Source organism: Lithobates pipiens, unplaced genomic scaffold (genome assembly GCF_037356315.1).
Source record: "Lithobates pipiens isolate NorthernLeopardFrog02 unplaced genomic scaffold, aLitPip1_a1.2 Scaffold_22, whole genome shotgun sequence".
NCBI lineage: Eukaryota > Metazoa > Chordata > Amphibia > Anura > Ranidae > Lithobates > Lithobates pipiens.
In genome coordinates this window covers 103,364,500-103,388,968 of record NW_027507784.1, presented here as the reverse complement: position 1 = coordinate 103,388,968, position 24,469 = coordinate 103,364,500, and the positions used below count along the sequence as shown (strand labels likewise).

The window sequence follows — 24,469 nt, the reverse complement described above, 5'->3', positions numbered from 1 at the left end:
TGTCTTAGCCCTTGTATACACGGTCGGAGATTCCGACAACCAAATCCGTCGGAGTAATTCCGACGGATTCATTTCGGAAGAGGTCCAGAAGTGATGTTGCATACACATGGTCGGACTAAATTGTTGGAAAATCCAATTGTACATAACGTGATGATGTTATTTCGTTACAACGGGACTACGTTCAGGCTAGTAGCCAATAGCTTTGGTGTAGGAATTTGATCTGAGCATGCGTGGCACTTTGTCCGTCGGAATAGGCTACACATGATCGGAGTATGTCCGATAGGAGCATTTCGTCTGAAAATTTTACCGGCAAGTTGGAAAACTTGGTCCGTCGGATATTCCGATGGAAACAGTCCAATGCAGACCACACACAGTCGGAAACTCCGACCGTGTGTACAAGGGCTAATAGATCTTCACAGTTTTGCTCATCTCCGGAATGACAAGGAATGCTGCATATTTGATCTGGTTGCCCACAAAAGTGTCCATCTGCAGAAAAATATATACATATACAGTGTATATATATATATATATATATATATATATATATATATATATATATATATATATATATATACATATATATGTCCTTTCATACAGGAGGCTACAGTTTTACTTTCCTACTTACTGGCTGACCATACTTTGATGGGAGTGGTACTCCAATCAATGGGAGTCCTTGCAGTTTAAATTCGGTTCGCTTGGCCCCTGTCCTCCAGGCTATTTGTTTGGCTCAACATCACAGCCACATACTTTGTGGGCACTCATGGCAGTCTTGTGCGCAGGCTGTATCCACATTGCTTTATTTCCCTTCTGTTTGGTAATGATCAGCGCAGGCATGCAACAAGCTACATGCATTTTGTGAAGGTGCAGTTTGCTGTGATACTAGGGGTATTTGGGGTGCCATTGAAGGCACACGATTAAAGATCGTGGGCAGAATTGCAGCGAAGATGTGAACAGGACCTAAGGTCTAGGGTTTATCGAAAAGTAAATACACTCCTCTGCACTGCTAGACTGGCCCTTGCAGCCTCTTCTCCGCTATTTTCTTGGACTCTAAGGTCCTCTGACTTCATCAAGAGTGATGCAATGTCCATAACACTGCACTGGATGTGACCGATCAAGGGAAAGTTCACAGCCAGAGAAAGGGGGAACACTTTATGGCAGCGGAGCAGAGAATTGGCCTGGTCCCTCTGTCCTTTGTGACTGCATCAGAGACGTTCACCCTTAGGGGATTTTGTTAACTGAGGGCTCATTTGGTGGTTGTCGTGGGTCTGACTTCATCGCAGGGTAATCGTCACTCGGTGTGGATAGTGGGACATTCTTTTGTCTTCTGGTCTTAGAAAAGAGCGGCTGCTAAAAATGATTCCGAAAATTTAGGATTTGATCCATCCTCAGCTTGTATTAATTGGTATGGTAGAAGGGGAATGATTTGGAGCGATTTAGTATATGAGGACTGCTTGGAACTGCAACGCTAAGGTGATATATAGGAATTTTACTATACCCAAGGAAGTGACTACTCCTTAAGGCTTGTTTTATCAGCAGTGTCTGGTGAGTTTAACCCCCTAGGGGGTACGCATCGCATGTGGTGAAGCACTCCCGGTTTATGGTGGAAGAAAGGTTGACAGCACTTTGATCACCTTGCAACGCTGATTAGATCACTATAGACACCTTATCTGCACATTAAGAACTTTCTAGTGATTTCTCGTACATTGTTGCTTCTGTAAAGGACTTTTTATAAAGCGCTGTTTTAATGCGGATATTCTCAGATATATATTGACGAATTGTTTGTATTACTTTTATATATATATATATATATATATATATATATATATATATATATATATATATACACACACATTTTTTATAATTATATGCTTATTTAATGACAATTATATCCTACCCCAGCTTAGCAGTGTTTGACTTAAAAAAGGTAATATGTGGTTTAAAGTGTTATAAAATTCGATTTTTAAAATCAGTAAGTAAACACAGTTGATTGATAAATGACCAAAAGCCAACAAATGTAACACAGATTTACAAACTGACTGATCCAGGTCCTTGTGGAAATGAACCATACTTGGAGCACCATGCAGTTCTCATATGAGAATCATCCAGCCACTGGAACTCCATTACTAAAGTCGGATGAAAATTTGATAGAGACACTTGAAGACAACCAGGTAACTGATTATCATGATTTGTAGATGTTAATTACTTTCTCAATCTGTTAAAACAAAGCAAAAATAAAATGTTTAAATATAATTAAATACAAAAAGTAATGCATATATAAACCTAAAAATAGGAGAGCAACAGGCTAGGTCTGTACAGCATAAAAGAGAATTTATACTCACATCTAATAGAATATACAGTTTATGAAGTGGACTAAATAGTTATGATTGTTCTTTTTTGGTATAAATATATTGTTAACCACTCGCCTACTGTGCACTTAAACCTCCTTCCTGCCCAGGCCAATTTCCAGCTTTCAGCACTGTCGCACTTTGAATGACAATTGCACGGTCATGCAAGACTGTACCCATATAAAATTATTAGAATTTTTTTCACACAAATAGAGCTTTCTATTGGTAGTATTTAATCACTACTGGGTTTTTAATTTTTTGCTAAAGAAACAGAAGAAGTTTTGAAAAAAACATTTTTTTTTGTAGTTTGTTATAAAATTTTGCAAACAGGTTTTTTGTCTCTTTGACTGATGTGTGCTGATGAGGCTGCATGGATGGGCACTAAAAGGCAGCAGTGAAGGGCACTGATAGAGCGGCACTGATGGCCACTGAGGCAGCACTGGTGGCCACTGAGGCAGCACTGCTGCAAAGATATGTGCACTTATTGTTTTTTTATGCAAAGGTGAACTGAGCCTTTAAAAATACATACAATGACAGCAATTGGAATGCGATATTTGTGTAGAATTTTGTACCAGTATGGATTTGGTGATATACTGTGTGATTTGAAACGCCAATGGAAACTCACAAAAATGACAATAAGTATGTGTTGTAAGAAGGTGGGAGCAGGTTACATGGGGTAACTTCTAACCTATAATCAATTTTGAAACAACTTGGAACATTATATAAAATTCCTGCCAAAACTTGAGAAGTTTCTTCATCATCTCTACCCAAAGCAAAATAATAAACAGATTTTTCTCAGGATGCATATTTCTGAGTATTGCAGCCAGCCTACGTTAAGGACTGATAAAATGAAAAGCAGCCTTAGCCACAGTAATTTGTAAATACACTTTTGAGCATTAGAGAAAGAAAAAAGTTTACTCCTTTAAAAAAAAAAAAAAAAAAAAAAAAGAAATGACTAGGCCTTGAACATACTTAAAAATATTATTTTTTGGGGGGTGTTCACCCCCAGCTGCGTCGCTTGACAACATGCACAAAGTGCAGGACACTTATGGGAAAGTGCTTGCCTGTGGTGCCTTATTGCTTAAGTATGTCCAACTGCTTCTGCTCCTGTTTGGTATGAATAAAGAATCAGGAATCAGAGCAAAGTTGCTTTGGCTGATGGCTTGGAGCTGAATACAGCCATCAATCCCATTGTGAATAGCTACTTTGAACAAACGAGTGTGGTTTTTAAGCATTTAGCATTTTTTCCCTTGTTTTGCAGTTTTCTTTTTTTAGCGCGCAATTTTTCTCTTGAGCGCCACGCTTTTCATGGGGCCCGGGCCACAGTAAATGGAGGTCTGTGATCAGCAATTCAATACAAGCCTAATTTCAGTTTCGTTTACATCAGTAGGGGTGCTTCATGTTGATTTTGACAAAGTCCAAACTTTTCTGGTTTTAAAAAGAAGTTCAGTAGTTTTGTGCTGGAATGAGCTGCCTTGATTTATTTTACTTCAGATTGCATGTGGCAAATAGGCACTGGTACATTGAAAAGTACAAATTGGCACAGTTACAAGATTTGTGTTCATGAGATATTCTAGGCATTAAAGAGCCTGTGCTTCCAAAAATGATATTTCAGTTACAGGTGGAATACATCTCTCGGACACTGCGGTGATAGCATCTCACTGTTCACATGTTCACAGGGGTTAAAAGGGTAGGTAAAAGTAAGTTTTGGGGAAAACACTGTTTTTGCATTCCCTTTTGGGGAGCTGCTTAAAGCTGAATATTTTTGGGCTGCTATTAACATGTCAGAGACCTGAATGCTAGCAGCCCTGTTCACCGAGGTATAAGCCTATATGTTTGGTGCTCAAGGATGATACCAGTGGGATTGTTTGTGTTTCTTTAATGGCTTCTCTTCCAGTGGAAGTATATGAACTTTCTGGACAAGAAGTTATTCTGGTTAAAGCGGAGGTCCACCCTAAAATGGACCTCCGCTCATCTGATCCCTCCCCCCCTCCGGCGCCACAATCGGCACCTTTCAGGGGGGAGGGGGGTGCAGTTACCTGGATAATCCAGGTAACTGCACCCACTTCCGGGCTAGCTGTCTGCGGAACGAGCGTAGGTTACGCCCCCGTTCCGCAATGCCCCGCCCCCTTCAGCAAGTGCCCCGCTGCCTGCTGGGAAACACACAGCTCCCAGAGGCAGCGGGGACCGTCCGGATTGCGCCGCGCGGCTCGCGCATGCGCAGTAGGGAACCGGGAAATGAAGCCGAAAGGCTCCATTTCCTGATTCCCATACCCAAGATGGCGGCGGGACCCGGCAGCCGAGCGAGCGATCGGCTTCGGGTGCCGACATCGCGGGCGCGCTGGACAGGTAAGTGTCACTATTTAAAAGTCAGCAGCTGCAGTATTTGTAGCTGCTGGCTTTTAAAAAAAAAAAAAAAAAACGCGGAGTCCCGGTGGACTCCCGCTTTAAACCAGAATCATGACTGCAGCTGCAGCCCTGATCCTGGAGTCAACGATGAGCTTTCATGTAAAATTGCTCAGAAACCCCCCCCTCCTCACCAGAGCCTGTGTTGCTGTTCCCGGGCTGTCCTGTTCCACTGGGGAGTCCAAGACCATTGCAGGTGGTCGGGCTGGCTGCCCACAGAAAAGATGGAAGAACATTCATTCCATTGTCTTCTCTGTCACAAATAAAGTTGTGCAAAAAATAAATGTAAATAAAAAATGAAAAAATGTATCCCCTGAAGCTCATGCGCAAGTGCAAATTCACATATAGGTCCTTCACGCAGAGCCTGCCCTATCATGGGACCCAGTGGGCCCATGGTCCCTTGCGGCATTTTAAGAGGCAGTGACAAGTTGAACCCTTACGGTCACCCGTGCCAGCTGTCTCCTGAGATCTGCCTGTGGGACTACTGTGAAAGGCTGCATCCAATGAGTGTAAAATGGACCCTCGCGCCACTATGTGCTAGACGTGAAATAAATCTACGTGCATAACAAAGTATAATGTAACAATCTGTGGAATAACAAAAGTGCAAGTGCTACTAAATGAAACAGAAAATGCAGCGGGACAAAATAGTAAACACAAACTATCACTTAAATAATTAAAAAAGAGTCCTGCGCAAATAATGCCACAAAAAATAAATAATGTATAAAAATGTGAAGAAAAACAAGAGTCAATGTAAATATTTCAAAAATAAACACACCAATAGTGTAAGTGTGTAGTAAAAAAGTACTGGAGAAAGAACAGGACCAAATGTTCCAAAAGATCAGGCTCCCAGAACTCTCACCTCAGAGATGGAATAATAAGGCAAAAGAAAGTAATTCCAGTGGACTTCTCCTTCACTTCACAGAGAGATCCCTGGATGCTTGTATAACAATGGACACACTGACAAACTCTTTCAAGTTCTAAAGCCATAGAAGCTGATGCAAGGCTTTAACGGCGGCTATACTCTTACTTTGGAGCCAAATAACTTTTTGAACGGCTTAAGTTTCATACCACGAGGATACTTATGCTGCAGCATTACTCATAAGAGATTGAATCGGCCCTCTAGTGGTAGAAGTTTATACCATTTGATGATTGTGCACAGAGAAGTGAAGGAGAAGTCCACTGGAATTACTTTCTTTTGCCTTATTATTCCATCTCTGAGGTGAGAGTTCTGGGAGCCTGATCTTTTGGAACATTTGGTCCTGTTCTTTCTCCAGTACTTTTTTACTACACACTTACACTATTGGTGTGTTTATTTTTGAAATATTTACATTGACTCTTGTTTTTCTTCACATTTTTATACATTATTTATTTTTTGTGGCATTATTTGCGCAGGACTCTTTTTTAATTAATGCATCCAATGAGTGTGAAGCCCCTGCTGCCTGTGAGACAGTCTCACACTGAGCCGATATTGACACTTCCCAGAGCCGCTGAGTGTGTGAAACTGTCATGTAATGTAACTGAATGCAGAGAGGGACCAGCTGTCAAAATTAAGCATTGATAACGGGGATGGGCGAGACCCAGCAGCTATCAAACACCAGCCAATGGGATGGGGTTTGGGTGGGCCGCTACGTGTATGTGGCCCTGCCCCCTTTCTTAAGCAGCCCAATCACTGGCTGGTGTTTGATAGCTGCTGGGTCCCGCCCCGGGTCCCGGTCTCGTCCAACCCCGACATCACCTCTGAATTCTGACAGCTGGTCTCTCTCTGCATGTAGTCACATTACATGACAGTGTCATACACAGTTTCACTAAGGGTTAATATCACTTAATATGTGAAACTCCATCTCCTCTGTCAGAGCTACCTGTCAGTGCTAATCAGTGCCATCTGCAAGTGTCAATCAGTACCAATCAGTGCCACCTGCCAGTGCCAATCAGTGCTACCTGTCAGTGCCAATTAGTGCCACCTGTCAGTGCCAATCAGTGCCATCTGCCAGTGCCAATCCATGCCACCTGTCACTTCCACCTGCCAGTGCCAATCAGTGCCACCTGCCAGTGTCAATCAGTGCCACCAGTCAATGCTAATCAGTGTTTCCAATCAGTGCCGCCTGTCAGTGTCAATCCGTGATACCTGTCAATGCCAATCAGTGTTTCCAACCAGTGCCAATTGTCAGTGCCAATCAGAGCATCCAATCAGTGCCAGTCAGTGCTAATCCGTGTTACCAATCAGTGCCACCCATCAGTGCCAATCACTGCTTCCAATACACAACTTCACATACAATACACATCAAATGGAAAATAAGACATACTGTATAAAATGAAACTTAGCAAGGATGGTGGAAACCCCTCCTATAGATATTTATGGCATTTTTAATCAGATTTTCTGATAAGTTAAATTTGAATTATGATATAAAATAATGAATGTGGGGGCCTTTTGGTGTTCGTAATTTTTTCTTTGGAGGGGGGCAACATTTCATTGTTGGGCCTAGGCAGCACAATGTCTTTGGCCGTCCCTGCCCGCATATATTTGTAAACATAGGTTAGGCCACACATGTGAGGTGAGAGTGAGAGCAATAATTTGAGTGCCAGAGCTCAGGTTTTACTTGAAAATAGTAACTTGTGAAGGCTTTTAAAGTAATCATTTTAGGTACCATAGTTTGTTGGTATCTCTGTTTTAATTTTTCAACAGACTAATGGTGGTTGTCAACATTTGCTATTTAATCACATATATATGTATCTGCATCCACATTTAATTTTTATGTATTGTATCTCTTTTAACTTTGAGCTATTAAAAATGATATATATTTCTACTCTTTTGTGACCACTTAGTTGTTCACTGTCCTTTCAAAATCCCACCCAGAGGAACCTTTCTGTTTCCATGTTTATCCCAGGATGTGGGTCAGTGTAACTCTCCATTCTAGTTGACCATATAGCACCCTTTACAAAAATAGTTTGTTGCTATTTCACAGGCATGAACAATTTAAAATCTTCACATTCAAAAATAAATAGCTTGAAAGTTGATTAGGACCTATTCTAGACTGCAATTAGCCCTATTATTTTATTACTTCTTTGTGTGTTTTCTATGATGTCCACCACCATATAAATACAGGGAGACACAAATGGGGTTATAGATAAGCAATGCAAAAAGGGGGTAGAACAAATGTCACAGAAAATGTGAGTGTGTGATGAGGTAAGTAGAGGTCGGTGGAAAGGACAACTGGCAACTGTGGTTTAAAAAAGGGTTGTACTCATTGAGGCAGGTATCAAAGTCCTGTTTAGATGGTACTATGTTCCTTCCAGGCTGGCAAAAATTTTTCCGGGTTCCTCGCCAGTGTGCTTCAGAGGTTGCGGTCTGGGAGGAGATATGTTTCATGTCTGGTGGTCCTGTCCACGCATCCGCTCCTTTTGGCGGAAAGTGTTCCGTACGGTTAGTTCTCTTACGGGGACTGCCTTACTACCACACCCCAGTTTAGCCTTACTTAATCTTTCCGTCCCGGCTCTATCCAAACATTTACAACAATTGGCATTTTTTGTTTTTCTTGGGGCTAAAATTACGATAGCTAAGGCCTGGAAGAAACACACAGTTTCCTATAAGATGTTTAGATCTAAGGTAACATGGATTATGGTGCAGGAACAAGTAGTGGCCAAGTGGCACGACAAAACGGAGAGATTCCGGTTGATCTGGGAACCTTGGGCGACCTTGTGTAATATTTCTCTTATTCCAGGAGTGCAGCCGGGTGCTTTGTCTTCAAGGGCAGGTAACACTTGATTCAGCCTTTTACATTGCCTCTCTTTCTCCTTTCCCCCCTTTCTTTTTTTCACACGTTTTCTCTCTTCCCTTCTTCTTCTCCTCCCTTGGTGTATCGGGATGGGCCCCTCATGGGGTTCTAAGAAAGATGGCAGCAATGTTCTGGGCTGGTTATTGGCCCAAAATTCCTTTAGGCATCTCAGGTAATTGAACTTTGTAGGGATGGGAGGGGAGTGTCCTGGTCTTGGCGGGCGGGCCTAGCCCCTGGTCTGCAGCTTGATCCCGTTTGGGGCGCCAGGGGATCTGAGGCTCGTGTGCTTTGACTAGACATACTCCCTCTAGGGGGCCGAACTTGTTGTTATGGGTTCAAGATATTACCAATGTTCTGTCAATGTACTTCCTGTTGGCTTTATAGATTGGTTTTGTTATATTCTGGTCTAGATTCATGTATATCTAGCTCGGCTGTGCTTATGTGCGGGTGGATTTAGCTTGTATGTTTTGAGGATTGTTTATCTTTTATGTTCTGATGAAAATCTTCAATAAACATTATTAAATTAAAAAAGGGTTGTACAAGATGCTAGAGTTGTAAGTACTGGAGGTCATAGCATTTTGAATTCTTATTGGTATAACTGTACAGTATAATCATCCCTAATAACCAAAATCAAAGGGCTAATGCTACAAAAGAATTACAGTAGACCACAATAATACTAAGCCCTTGTACACATGGTTGGACATTCTGACAACCAAATCTGTTGGATTTTGTCTGAAACTGTTGCATACACACAGTCGGACAAAGTTGTCGGAAAATCCGATTGTACATAATGTGATGACGTTATTTCGTTACGACGGGACTACGTTCAGGCTAGTAGCCAATAGATTTGGTCTAGGAATTTGATCTGAGCATGCGTGGCACTTTGTCCATCGGAGTAGGATACACATGAACGGAGTATGTCCGATCGGAGCAGTTTGTCGGAAAATATTTCCAGCAAGTTGGAAAATTTGGTCCGATGGATATTCCGATGGAAGCAGTCCAATGCATACCACACACAGTCGGATTATCTGACAAAACGGTCCGATAGGACACATTCCGACGGATTCTCCGACCGTGTGTACAAGGGCTAAGAGGTCCATTTTGAAAGCAGTGATGTGACCTAAATGTTGCTATAGTGCTTTTTTTCTTTTTAAAAACTCAAAAACAACATAGAGCATTACATAAATGTGTTTCTCTTCACCTGCTTCAGGACTTTGAACCAAGGGAAGCCCAATTTAATCTATTTTTATTATTTGGAAAATGTTCTACACCCTTGCCAAATAGCCAATTTGCCTTTTGCGTTCTATGATTAAATAGCTTATTCAGTTCTTATACCAATTTACCAAAATGTATACATGTCCCATGTTGTAGTGCTACTTTGCCAATGACAATGACAGATCATCAGAAGGCTGTTCAAGTGCTTGCCCTGGGGTTTAAAACCCATGTGCAATAATATACTATCATATAACAAGGTGATGAAAGTTCAAGTCTATAGCCAGTAAAGAGGTTAGCTAAAGTGAAACCTAGCCCAAAGCGCACTGGCACCAGAAATTGTGCCCAAGAACCAGCAGACTCAGACCAGGGTCCTGTTCTATTCTATTGACACATATTGGGGCTCTCGTAATATGCCAGTGGTAGCATAATAGAATGATAACAGAGTAGGCTCTGAGTGGTAGAAACCTGCACTTCTCTATATCGATATGGGCTTTGGGGAACAGATGATCCTCAGAGTTTATTTTATCTCCCCAGGTGCAACTGCAGAACATTTTAATGAGCAAATTTGTGGAATTTTTCTCAGTGGAGGTAAGCAGGTGGCAGAAGAAACTTATGGTGGCTGATTTGGTTATTTCTGTCTGGCTGGAGGTTCAGAAAACCTGGGCACACTTGCAAAGTATATTTGCTAACTCAGAAGACATCCGGAACCAACTTCCTGAGGACGCCAGAAGATTTGATGGAATTGATTTAGACTTCAAGGTACTTGTGTACTTGTACTTGTGTGTGACTGTATTTTTGTGTACTTATTGTACCATATGTACATATATATATGTTTTATGTATCTTTTTTTTTACCTAGACTCTAATGGGGAATATCGTCAAAACAAACATAGTAGTTGAAGTTACAAATGAGCCAGGATTGCTGGAAAAGCTTGAGACGCTTCAGCAAAGGTTTTCATTTTTCAACTTATTTCATAGACAAACAAAATTGCATTTTTTTTTTTCATGTAAGAACCATATGATGGTATTTGTTGGTATGCATTGCTTGCTATGATTGTTAAATGGGAACCTCATTACATTAGAACAGAAAAAAATACTTCAAGTCTATAATGCATAAATTGGGGGACATGCACTGTATGAATTCTGTCACACAGCAAGGATATGCTAAACAGAAGCATGCTAAACAGAAGCACAATCACAGATTATGAGGGATATTCTGTGCAATTATGTAGCTTTATTTAAACTTTTCCCCTTCAGATGCTCTAACACAATGTTTCTCAACTCCAGTCCTTAACCACTACAGCCCCGGACCAATAAACACCTTAAGGACCAGAGGTCTTTTTACAATTTCGCACTGCGCTGCTTTAACTGGTAATTGTGCGGTCATGCAATATTGCACCCAAACGAAATTTGCGTCCTTTTCTTCCCACAAATAGAGCTTTCTTTTGATGGTATTTGATTGCCTCTGCGATTTTTATTTTTTGCGATATAAATGGAAAAAGAGCGAAAATTTTGAAAAAAAATGATATTTTCTTCTTTTAGTTATAAGAAAAATCTAATAAACTAAATTTTAGTCATACATTGAGGGCAAAATTTATTCAGCCACATGTCTTTAGTAAAAAAAATGTCAATAAGCGTATATTTTTTGGTTTGCACAAAAGTTATAGCGTCTACAAACTAGAGTACATTTTCTGGAATTTACACAGCTTTTAATTTATGACTGCCTATCTCATTTCTTGAGGTGCTAAAATGGCAGGGCAGTACAAACCCCCCCCCCCAAATGACCCAATTTTGGAAAGTAGACACCCCAAGGAAATTTCTGATGGGTATGTTGAGCCCATTGAATATTTTTTTTTTTTGTCCTAAGGGATTGAATAAAGACAAAAAAAATAAAATTACAAAAAGTTGTCACTAAATGATATATTGCTCACACATGCCATGGTTATATGTGGAATTGCACCCCAAAATATATTCCGCTACTTCTCCCGAGTACGGGGATACCACATGTGTGGGACTTTTTGGGAGTCTAGTCGCGCACGGCACCCCGAAAACCAATCACCACCTTCAGGATTTCTAAGGGTGCAAATTTTTGATTTCACTCCTCACTACCTATCACAGTTTTGAAGGCCATAAAATGCCAAAATAGCACAAAACCCCCCAAAATTACCCCATTTTGGAAAGTAGACACCCCAAGCTATTTACTGAGAGGCATGTTGAGTCCATGGAATATTTTATATTTTGCCACAAGTTGCGGGAATATTACAAACTTTTTTTTTTTTGCACAAAGTTGTCACTAAATGATATATTGCTCACACATGCTATGGGCATATGTGAAATGACACACCAAAATACATTCTGCTGCTTCTCCTGAGTACAGGGATACCACATGTGTGGGACTTTTTGGAAGCCTAGCCGCGTACGAGAACCCGAAATCCAAGCACCGCCTTCAGGATTTCTAAGGGCATACATTTTTTATTTTACTCCTCACTACCTATCACTACCTATCACAGTTTTGAAGGCCATAAAATGCCAAGATGGCACAAAACCCCCCCAAATGACCCCATTTTGGAAAGTAGACACCCCAAGCTATTTGCTGAGGGCCATGTTGAGACCATTGAATATTTTTTTTTTGTCCCAAGGGATTGAATAATGACAAAAAATAAAAAAAATTTTTTTTTTTACAAACAGTTGTCACTAAATGATATATTGCTCACACATGCCATGGTTATATGTGGAATTGCACCCCAAAATATATTCCGCTACTTCTCCCGAGTATGGGGATACCACATGTGTGGGACTTTTTGGGAGTCTAGTCGTACACGGCACCCCGAAAACCAATCACCACCTTCAGGATTTCTAAGGGTGCAAATTTTTGATTTCACTCCTCACTACCTATCACAGTTTTGAAGGCCATAAAATGCCAAAATAGCACAAAACCCCCCAAAATTACCCCATTTTGGAAAGTAGACACCCCAAGCTATTTACTGAGAGGCATGTTGAGTCCATGGAATATTTTATATTTTGCCACAAGTTGCGGGAATATTACAAACTTTTTTTTTTGCACAAAGTTGTCACTAAATGATATATTGCTCACACATGCTATGGGCATATGTGAAATGACACCCCAAAATACATTCTGCTGCTTCTCCTGAGTACAGGGATACCACATATGTGGGACTTTTTTGGAGCCTAGCCGCGTACGGGACCCCGAAATCCAAGCACCGCCTTCAGGATTTCTAAGGGCATAATTTTTTTATTTTACTCCTCACTACCTATCACTACCTATCACAGTTTTGAAGGCCATAAAATGCCAAGATGGCACAAACCCCCCCCCAAATGACCCCATTTTGGAAAGTAGACACCCCAAGCTATTTGCCGAGGGCCATGTTGAGACTATTGAATATTTTTTTTTTGTCCCAAGGGATTGAATAATGACAAAAAAATTAAAATTTTTTATTTTTTTACAAAAAGTTGTCACTAAATTATATATTGCTCACACATGTCATGGTTATATGTGGAATTGCACCCCAAAATACATTTTGCTGCTTCTCCTGAGTACGGGGATACCACATGTGTGGGACTTTTTGGGAGCCTAACTGCGTACGGGGCCCCGATAACCAATCACCGCCTTCAGGATTTCTAAGGGTGCAAATTTTTTATTTCACTCCTCACTACCTATCACAGTTTCGAAGGCCATAAAATGCCAAAATAGCACAAAACCCCCACAAATGACCCCATTTTGGAAAGTAGACACCCCAAGCTATTTACTGAGAGGCATGTTGAGTCCATGGAATATTTTATATTTTGCCAGAAGTTGTGGGAATAGTACAAACTTTTTTTTTTTGCTCAAAGTTGTCACTAAATGATATATTGCTCACATATGCTATGGGCATATGTGAAATGACACCCCAAAATACATTCTGCTGCTTCTCCTGAGTACAGGGATACCACATGTGTGGGACTTTTTGGGAGCCTAGCCGCGTACGGGACCCCGAAATCCAAGCACCGCCTTCAGGATTTCTAAGGGCATTAATTTTTTTATTTCACTCCTCACTACCTATCACAGTTTTGAAGGCCATAAAATGCCAAGATGGCACAAAACCCCCCCAAATGACCCCATTTTGGAAAGTAGACACCCCAAGCTATTTGCTGAGGGGCATGTTGAGACCATTGAATATTTTTTTTTTTGTTCCAAGGGATTGAATAATGACAAAAAATACAAATATTTTTTTTTTTTACAAAAAGTTGTCACTAAATTATATATTGCTCACACATGCCATGGTTATATGTGGAATTGCACCCCAAAATAAATTTTGCTGCTTCTCCTGAGTACGGGGATACCACATGTGTGGGACTTTTTGGGAGCCTAGCTGCGTACGGGGCCCCAAAAACCAATCGCCACCTTCTGGATTTCTAAGGGCACAAATTTTTTATTTCACTCCTCACTACCTATTACAGTTTCGAAGGCCATAAAATGCCAAAATAGCACAAAACCCCCCCAAATTACCCCATTTTGGAAAGTAGACACCCCAAGCTATTTGCTGAGAGTCATATTGTCTGAACGAAAAAAAAAGAGATTGATCGGTGGGTATGCCCACCATTAGAATACCTCCCTTCATCCACCCACTTCTAATGATGGACATACATGCACCATTTATATATGCCGAAGCATGGGGGCATCCTCCCGCAAAAAAGTTATGCCGCGTACATACGTTCAAACTTTTCCACGGGCAAGCCCTCCGTCGGAATTTTGACCGTATGTACGCGGCATTAGGAGCAAAATTGCTCCTCCACCCCTTATGCCCCCATGCTTCGGCATATATGCTCTTTTTTAACTGTGGTGGTGAAATCACCTCCTACAGCACTGGAGTCACGGCTTTATGTATCGTGGGAGCAAACGCTGTTGCTGTCAAGATAAATAAATCCGCGCTGCAGCTGAATGGCGTACCTGCTAAGCAAATTATGGTTAACGTTAAAACAAAGTAACATCACAGTATAACAGTAAAACCTTACCATACCATACCTGCAAAGCAAATGCCAAAAAAAACAGTAAAAAATAAAAAATTTTTTAACACAACCTGTGCCTAAAATATATATATGCCGAAGCATGGGGGCATCCTCCCGCAAAAAAGTTATGCCGCGTACATACGTTCAAACTTTTCCACGGGGAAGCCCTCCGTCGGAATTTTGACCGTATGTACGCGACATTAGGAGCAAAATCGCTCCTCCACCCCTTATGCCCCCATGCTTCGGCATATATGCTCTTTTTTAACTGTGGTGGTGAAATCACCTCCTACAGCACTGGAGTCGCGGCTTTATGTATCGTGGGAGCAAACGCTGTTGCTGTCAAGATAAATAAATCCACGCTGCAGCTGAATGGCGTACCTGAAAACATGAAAAATGGTTAACAATAAAACACAGTAAACAGTAAAGTATAAAAAATTAGAGAGAAGAGAGAGAGAGAGAGAGAGAGAGAGAGAACAATAAAATGACAACTATTTTTGGTTTTTATATTTTATATTTTTTTTGGTTTTTTTATTTTACTTTTTTTTTTTTATACACTTTTTTTTTAACTGTAAACTGTAACAACTGTAACATTTTGGGTCTCTCAAAATGCAATGGCATCTTGGGAGACTCTGTGTTAGTGTGCCTAGCCTGTGAAATGCTGTACCCTACGCTAATACTTCACTAGTGTGTGGTAGCGTTCAAAACACTCACCAAGGCAAAGACCAGGATTGCCAGGACAGCGTGGACAATAACAACGGGTGTCACGCCTAAATCCGCGCTTGGTACAGACACATCTTTTTTGGGGGGCTCGTTGGATAGGGGTACTCGGGAGGACATAAGAATAATGCCTCTCATGCAGCCGGCTTACTGCATTTGGTTGGGAATGGTGAGGTGCAGAACCGTCTGGATACAGAAGCTCTGTGACAACCTCTCTTTGGAAGAAAAGAAAGGTTAAAGTCCCGCCTGAAGTTTTGTATAGCACAAAAGCATTCAGCAAAGCCAATTGAAATAAGTAAGCAGACACTTTTTTGTACCAGCGTCTGGCCTTACGGGAAGCTAGATACGGCGCCAACAACTGGTCATTGAGGTCCACCCCTCCCATATTTTTGTTATATTCGTGGACACAGAGGGGTTTCTCCACAATACCAGTCGCCGTAGAAATTTGGACCGTCGTGTCTGCATGAAGGGAGGTAAGAACGAAAACATTCTTATTATCCCTCCACTTCATAGTGAGCAAATTATTACACCGATAGCAGGCTCTCTCTCCCAGCCTAAGACGGGAATCTACAAGCCGCTGGGGAAAGCCCCGGCGATTAGGTCGCACGGTGCCACATGCTCCAATCTGATTATCAAACAAGTGACTAAACAGTGGCACGCTGGTGTAATAATTGTCCACGTACAAGTGGTACCCCTTTCCGAATAAGGGTGACACCAATTTCCACACTATCTTGCCAGCGCTTCCTATGTAGTCAGGGCAGTTCTCCGGCTCTACGTAACTATCTTTACCCTCATAAACCATAAAGCTCCATGCATAGCCTGTGGCCCTGTCACAGCACTTATAGAGCTTGACCCCGTATCTGGTACGCTTGTTGGGAATGTACTGTTTGAATGACAAGCGACCAGTAAACTTAACCAGGGACTCATCAACGCAGACAACTTTTTGGGGAGTAAATAAGTCTGCAAAACGTTGGTTGAAGTGGTTTATGAGGGGCCGAATTTTGTAGAGCCGATCGTATTCAGGGTCTCCACGAGGACGACAAAGTTCATTGTCACTGAAGTGCATGAACCGCAAGATCTGCTCGTATCGTTTCCTGGACATGGAGTTAGAGAACCCGGGCATGTGGTCAGTCGGATGCGTGGACCAATAAGCCCGCAATGTCATGAATTTATGTGTGCCCATGTTGAGGGAAAGGCCCAGAAAGGTCTTAAATTCGGAAACCGTAACTGGTTTCCAATCTCTGGCAAGAGACGGCAACTGGGGATTAGCGGCGGCGATATGTTGACCAGCATATAAATTGGTTTGGTCCACAATAGATCTATAGAGATCTTCCGTGAAATACAGAGAATAAAAATCGAGTGGCGTAAAATCATCTGTATCCACCTGAATACCGGGTTGGGCAGTGAATGGGGGAAGTACTGGTGCTGCAGAAGTGGTGGGCACCCAATCAGGATTGGCGAATTCTGCAGGAAGGGCACTATGGGAACGACGGGCCTGTCTTCGTCTTCTTGGTGGCAACGGGACACTACTTGTGCTTGCCACCTCGCCAGCTTGAACTGCACTTATGGGACTCGCCACGTCACCACGTGATACTGCAGTGCTGGATGTACGTCCAGGGTGTACTAGGCCGCTGGTGCTTGCCAGTTCACCAAAAGGATGAGCGGCGCTAGTACTGGCTCTATACTCCATACGAGGGACTTGCGGTTCCGGCACCTCAACAACATCAGAAGATCGGGGTCGGGTACGCCTGACGTTAGCAGGGACCTCTTCTTCGTCGTCAGAGCTATCTGACATGGAGGCGCTGTCCTCTACAGGTTCGTATTCTGAGCCTGAATCTGACAGATCAGTGTCTTCCTCTTCACTATCTGTCATGCTCAGAAACGTGTAGGCCTCTTCACTAGTGCCATTTTGGGCTCTAAATTTAGGGGTACAGTAGTGAGACTCACAGGTAAAAAAGCACCTAGCCTGTCAGCGACTGTATAAAACGCTACAAAAAAAACTGTTAGTGATCGCAGGGATCAGGCCTGACTCTGCGAACGCTGCAGTTATGTGTGTTGTGTTTTGTAAGTGACAGTGATCGATCGATACTGCACTTGGGTGGGCTGGGCTGGGCTGGGCTGGGCAGAGGGGCAAAACGCAGGTGCTAGCAGGTATCTGGATTGATCCTGCTAACAATGCGTTTTTTTAGAACCCTAAATTGCTGGGCACGCTAGTATAGATCTAGTATAGATATTGATCTGTTCGGATACTATACCACTAAGGGAGGTGTATGCTTTGCGCGTGGGTGTTAGCGGTACTGGCAACCTAGCACTGCCTGGGGCGACGCAGACCCTTTCTGACCCTAAAACCAAATTTATATCACCCGCCGGGTGATCAGGGGGTTAAACCTTTATTAGGTAATAAATGGCGGGTGCCCTGATGCTATAAAAAGCGAACTACCTAACCAGCGTCACCCGTAACACTTATACGGTGATCACTGGTGAAAGGGTTAACTAAGGGCAATCAGGGGGTTAAAACCTTTATTGGGTATTTATATGGGGGTACCTGAAGCTTTATAAAAACCTGACGGGGAACCTAAATAACTAAATAACTAACTGGCTAACCAGTGTCACTAGTGACACTTATGCAGCGATCACTGGTGAAAGGGTTAACTCTAGGGGCAATCAAGGGGTTAAAACCTTTATTAGGTTATATATCGGGGTACCCAACGCTATAAAAACCTGGCGTTGAACCTAAAAAAAAACTAGCTTCCTAGCGGGACCAGTGACACTAATGCAGCGATCAGAAAAACGATCGCTTAGTGACACTGGTAAAAGGGGGTGAAAGGGTTAACTGGGAGGGCAATCAAGGGGTTAAACCTTTATTGGGGGGGTAGGGGGCTACCCTGGACCTAAAGGGGCCTAACACTAGCTGCCCTGACACTTTTTACAGTCACAACTGACACTAAATGCAGTGATCAATAAATAAATGAACACTGCATTAGTGACACTGTGACTGGGGGGGGGGGACGGGGGGTCCGATCGGGGGGTGATCGGGGTGAAATGTGTGCCTATGTGTACCTATGTGTCAGTGGACTGTTGGTGCACTTACTTGTATGTCTTCACTCTGCGCTGTCCGGTCAAAAAAACCACCACGAGGAGTGTGACATCACTTCCTCCTCCTGTGTTTACATTTTCACAGGGGAGGAAGTTCGTCACTGGCCAGGAGCGATCGAGAGGGGATGGCCAGAAACCAACGGCCATCCCCTCATCACGGATCGCTCCGGCAGCGAACCGGACCGCCGTATCCAGCGGGAGGGGGTCCGATCGGACCCCCCACCCGCTGGAAGGCAGGCACGTACAGTTACGTGCTTGTGCCTGCCTGTGCCATTGTAATGACGTACAATGGCTATACGGCGGTCCTTAAGTGGTTAAATACCCCCAACAGGTCATGTTTTCAGAAAGAAATATATAAGGTAGGGAGAGGCCTAGGCGCTACCTGTCATAGCTAGATAAATAAGTGTATAAACCCTATGTGTGTACAATAAATGGGGAAATTTCAACTGGAGAGAGTTATCACCACACACAGGAGGTCACAATGAAAGACTGTGTAGAAAATATTTCGTATAAAGTTATGTCCAAAGCGGGCTACATGAAAATACTAGATATAAGTGCCTCTACCAGGAAAGAAAGACAATAGTGTCCATATTCTACATAGACGTGTGGCCAGTAGATAAAAAATATATAAACAATAATAACATTTCAAAAGGTAGAAGTATAGGTACTCCAATATTGGTTAAACCATGTGTGCGTGCCACTATAGAATCTTGTGTGTGTGCCACTATAAAATCTATAGTCTTAAGTAAATGCCAGAGTGTGACAGTGCTCACTATACCGTAAAAAATATATATAATTTGTACATAGAAAAGTTATTGTGTGTGTGCAAACAAACTGTGCAACGGGTATATATATGTACGGTAGATAATATATATTTCTTGATCATACATCACGGGACACAGGAGCTTCATTACATAGTGGGTTATATAGGCACCTCTGGTGATTGGACACTGGTTGACCCTAATTAAAGAGAATTCCTCCCCTATATAACCCCTCCCATTTGGGAGGCACCTCAGTTTTTTCGCCAGTGTCTGGTCGATGGTCACGTAAAACTTAGCTCTATGCGGGTCCCGGCGAGGCCCGAAGGGCTACAACAAACCGGATCCATACCTCGGGCCGATATTTGACTCCCATGATGGTATGGTACCCGGGCCTCGTCTGCCGAAGAAACAAGGTTTTGCCTGTAAGTCCTCTCCATTGGAAGACTGGGCTCTGGGACAACCAGACTTGGGGTACTGTTTGCTCAGGGCGCCCGTAAGTTTCTGGCAGAGATTTCTACATGGCCCAGGTGGGAGGATCTTTTCGTAAGAGCCCCAGATATACCTGAAGGTTGGCTAACAATACCCGCCGTGATGGGTGAAGGCTGGAATTGGTCTGAGATCAGCAATTCCTGCGGCGGGGACAGGTAAGGGAAGTCATCCTATATATTTTAAATATATGAATGGATTTCTTCATTGTGAGTAGTTGTATGTCTTACCTGGTTTCCACCACTAGAGGGAGTAAGAGCAGCCTGATGCATACTTACATGCCTTTCAATACAAACACGCTCAGTGAAAGCCTGGTTCTCCAGCTACTCACGTCTCCCTTACAGTTCCTGCCACAGTTAAGGTAAAAAGGGGTCCCATGCAGGTCAGGGGTCCCACGTTGCTCCCTTTGGGTTCTCCTTCCCCCCCCCGGATTCCGCGGTCCGCGCGCTCCCGGCCTAATGGAGGAGGGGGGGGTGTGGTTGCGAGCCGTGCACGTTAGTGTGCACGGCGCTGTAGTGCAGGCGCCAAGCGGCAGTTTTAAAAAGCCCAGAGCGTCAGGGGACTGTAACTGGAGACACAGGAGCTGTGGGCTGTAAGCATCCGTGGGGATTGGATCCAGGCAAACCTTAAGACACCTACTCAGCATCAGGTTGTGCAGTTTAAGCATATATTGATTTATTGTGAGACTTTGAGCGCAACAGTGATTGCATTTGTACTAGTACCTCTGCTTTGTAGCTTAGTACTAAGTCTCCTCGTAAGAGGGTTTCAGGGGCAGGTAATAAAAGCACTGGCAAGTCACCGCCTAGGTCCAGGGGTTCCAAAAGTGCCTGTAAATTACCATCCCCCTCTGCAAGACTGGAGCCTGCCTCTCAAGACGAGTCGGTGCCCCTTTCAGGCTTTGCAGCCTCTCCCAATGTCGCAGCCCCGGTCTATGTCACTGAGGACTCCCTTAGGGCTACATTGGAGGGTTTTGAAGGGAGGATCATGAATTTTATTTCTGCTTCCCTAAAAGATAGCAGGAAAAGGGGTAGATCCCCTCCCTCTGCTGAAATCCCTCTCTCAGATAGTTGCTCTGAAAATGAGGAGGGATCCCTATCTTTGGATAGGGATCATGAGCAGTCGGATGAGTCAGAGGAAGAGGAGTTAGTCCCCTCCTCCCAGGCACTCAGAAAGCAGGTGCAGTATTATACTGAATTGGTGCGTACCACGTTCAGAATGCCGGCTGCTGAAGTCGCTACATCCTCTGTCTCTTCCCTGGGAGTCAGGAAAGCCCCACAGACTGCTTGTTCCTTCCCAATTCATCCTTTAATGGGTGAATTGATGTATGAGGATTGGGGACATCCCGATAAACTGTTTACTCCTCCCAAGAGGTTTTCTATGCATTATCCTGTGGAGGAAAGTTTCACCAAGAAATGGGGGGTCCCATCTGTCGATGCGGCTGTTTCTTGTGTGAATAAAAACCTAACTTGTCCTTTGGATAATGCGCAGGTATTTAAGGATCCAGTTGACAAAAGGCTGGAAACCTTGTTAAAAGCCTCCTTTTCCATGGCTGGCGCTGTGGTGCAGCCTACAGTCGCAGCCGTGGGGTTGTGTCAGTTCCTTAAGGAACAGGTTAAACAAATGTTTGGACTCCTTCCCAGTGAGGAAGTAGAGAAATATGCAGAGATGCCTCACATCTTGTGTTTCATAATTGATGCGATTTTGGATTCTGTCCAACAAGCATCACGTTTATCCCTCATGTTGGTACACATGCGTAGGGCTCTATGGCTAAAGAATTGGGCTGCTGAGATGTCATGCAAAAAGCATTTGACTGGGTTCCCGTTTAAAGGGGAGCGTTTGTTTGGGGAAGAATTAGATAAATTCTTCCAAAATATTTCGGGAGGTAAGTCTACTCTCCTTCCAGTCAAAAAGAGCAAACGTCCTTCATTCAGGCGTACTCTCTCTCCCGAAGCATCAAGCTCTAAACAGTGGCGACGGCCTTCCCAGCCCTCCTCTGCTAGAAAGCCTCAGGGCCGAGCCCAGGGACAGAAAAGGACTTGGGGGCGAAAGCCTGCCAAGCAGACCCCCAAGACCTCCTTGTGAAGGGGCGCCCCCGCTCAACAGAGTGGGGGGGAGGCTCCTGCAGTTTGCAGGCGCCTGGCGGGAAGAGATTCAGGACAAATGGGTGATCTCTTCAGTATCTCTGGGCTACAGGCTAGAGTTTCAGAAGATTCCACCTTCTCGTTTTCTAAGGTCAAGGATCCCCAAGGATCCAGTAAAGCAGAAACCGCTATTCCTGGCCTTAGATCAGTTACTATCCCAGGGTGTGATAGTAGAAGTGAGCCCGAAAGATCAGGGTTCAGGTTTTTATTCGAATCTCTTCACCGTTCCAAAACCAAACGGAAGTGTCAGACCTATCTTGGATCTGAGAGACTTAAACCGGTTTCTACACATCCAGACCTTCCGGATGCAGTCAATACGCACTGTGGTCTCCTCCCTGCAAGGAGGAGAATTCATGGCATCAATAGATATCAAAGATGCATATCTCCATGTGCCAATATTTCCCGCACACCAGAAGTTTCTAAGGTTCGCGGTAGAGCAGCGCCATTTTCAATTTGTGGCCCTGCCGTTTGGCCTAGCTACGGCCCCCTCGAGTCTTCATGAAGATTCTGGACCCTCTCTTAGCAATCTTAAGAGTTCAGGGCATAGCCGTCATGGCTTACCTAGACGACTTGCTTCTCGTAGAGAGAACTGCAGCGTGCCTAAGTCGCAGCGTCACCAGGACGCTAGAACATCTAGAGCGCCTAGGTTGGATTATAAACCTAGAAAAGTCGTCCTTGCAACCGACCACCAGGTTGGATTACCTGGGTTTGATTATCGACACCGCTCAGGGCAGGGTGTTCCTTCCAAGGCCAAAGGCCTTGGCCATTGGAGATCTGGTGCGCCTGATTCTGGGCAGAAGATCTTCCTCCATTCGGTTATGTATGAGACTATTGGGAAAAATGGTCGCCTCATTCGAGGCCGTCCCATTCGCCCAGTTCCACTCAAGGCCTCTGCAAAGATGCATCCTTGCGGTTTGGAACAGGAAGCCCCAATCCCTGGATCTTCCTATGCGTTTATCCCCCCGGGCACGCAAAAGTCTTGTCTGGTGGTTACAAACCAGGAATTTGCTGAAAGGCAAAACTTTTCTTCCCCTCTCATGGAAGATTGTCACAACGGATGCCAGCCTGACAGGCTGGGGAGCCGTATTGGAGGGAACGTGCTCGCAGCGAAAATGGTCTGCGACCGAAGGTCTGCTGCCCATAAATATCCTGGAGATTCGGGCAGTTTACATGGCACTCATAGAGTGGTCTTACAGACTGCGAGGTTTCCCAGTTCGTATTCAGTCCGACAATGCCACCGCAGTGGCTTACATCAATCACCAGGGCGGTACCAGAAGTCTGGTGGCCCAAAAGGAGGTGAATCGCATACTTGTCTGGGCAGAAGAGCATGTTCCGTGTCTCTCTGCAGTCTTCATCCCAGGAGTGGAGAATTGGCAGGCGGATTTTCTCAGCCGCCAGCAGTTGTGCCCAGGAGAATGGGCTCTGCACCCTGATGTGTTTCAGAACATATGTTACAAGTGGGGCACTCCAGATGTGGATCTGTTTGCGTCCAGATTCAACAGGAAACTGGACAACTTTGTGTCAAGGACAAGAGATGCACTTGCTCAGGGGTCAGATGCTCTGACGGTTCCCTGGGATCAGTACAATCTGATCTATGCCTTCCCCCCGAGCCCGCTGCTATCGCGGTTCCTGGGAAGGGTCAAGAGGGAGTCGAAGTCGGTCCTTTTAGTGGCCTCAGCTTGGCCCAGGCGACCATGGTTTGCAGAAATCATGAAGTTGGCAGTGGGCAGGCCATGGACCCTCCCTCTCCGGCCAGATCTGCTCTCACAGGGTCCAATCTACCATCCTGCTTTACGCAGTCTGAATTTGACGGTCTGGCTGCTGAGACCCACATTCTGAGAGACCGTGGCCTTTCGGGGCCAGTCCTTTCCACTCTGGTCAATGCCAGAAAGCCGGCCTCCAGGCGTATCTATTACAAGATCTGGAGGACATATGTTTCCTGGTGTGAACTCAGGAGATGGCATCCTAGAAAGTATGTCATTAGCAGAATCTTGGCCTTTCTCCAGTCAGGCCTAGAAATGAATTTGGCCATAAGCACCATCAAGGTGCAGATTTCGGCCCTGTCGGTATTTTTTCAAAGACCTCTTGCATCACACTCCCTAGTACGGGCTTTTATCCAGGGGGCTATGCGGATAAAACCGCCAGTTAAACCTCCGGTATGCCCATGGGATCTGAATTTGGTTCTCTCGGCCTTAGAGGCCCAACCATTTGAACCTCTGCATCTGGCTTCGTTAGCTCTCTTGACTAAAAAGCTGGTCTTCTTAGTAGCCATATCCACGGCTAGAAGAGTATCAGAATTGGCAGCTCTTTCCTGTAAAGAGCCCTATTTAATTATCCATAAGGACCGGGTGGTTATGCGTCCCAACGGGTCCTTTCTACCTAAGGTGGTTTCGGGTTTCCATCTGAATCAGGATATGATCCTACCATCCTTTTTTCCAAATCCTCAGTCCATAGAGGAAGAGTCTTTACACACTTTAGATGTGGTTGGAGCAATCAGTCTTTATCTTCAGGCAACTGCTCAGA

The 24,469-nt window shown here is 43.9% G+C and overlaps 1 protein-coding gene across 1 annotated transcript in view; it reads left to right on the top strand.

Moving 5' to 3' along the window:
* Positions 1-24,469, top strand: part of LOC143925685 (dynein axonemal heavy chain 11-like) — a 701,866-nt gene that overhangs the window by 96,694 nt on the left and 580,703 nt on the right. Inside the window, exons 13-15 of the mRNA XM_077450147.1 lie at positions 2,046-2,168; positions 10,274-10,498; positions 10,598-10,689. Coding sequence (XP_077306273.1) covers positions 2,046-2,168; positions 10,274-10,498; positions 10,598-10,689 — 440 coding nt within the window. The remainder of the gene's footprint in view (positions 1-2,045; positions 2,169-10,273; positions 10,499-10,597; positions 10,690-24,469) is intronic.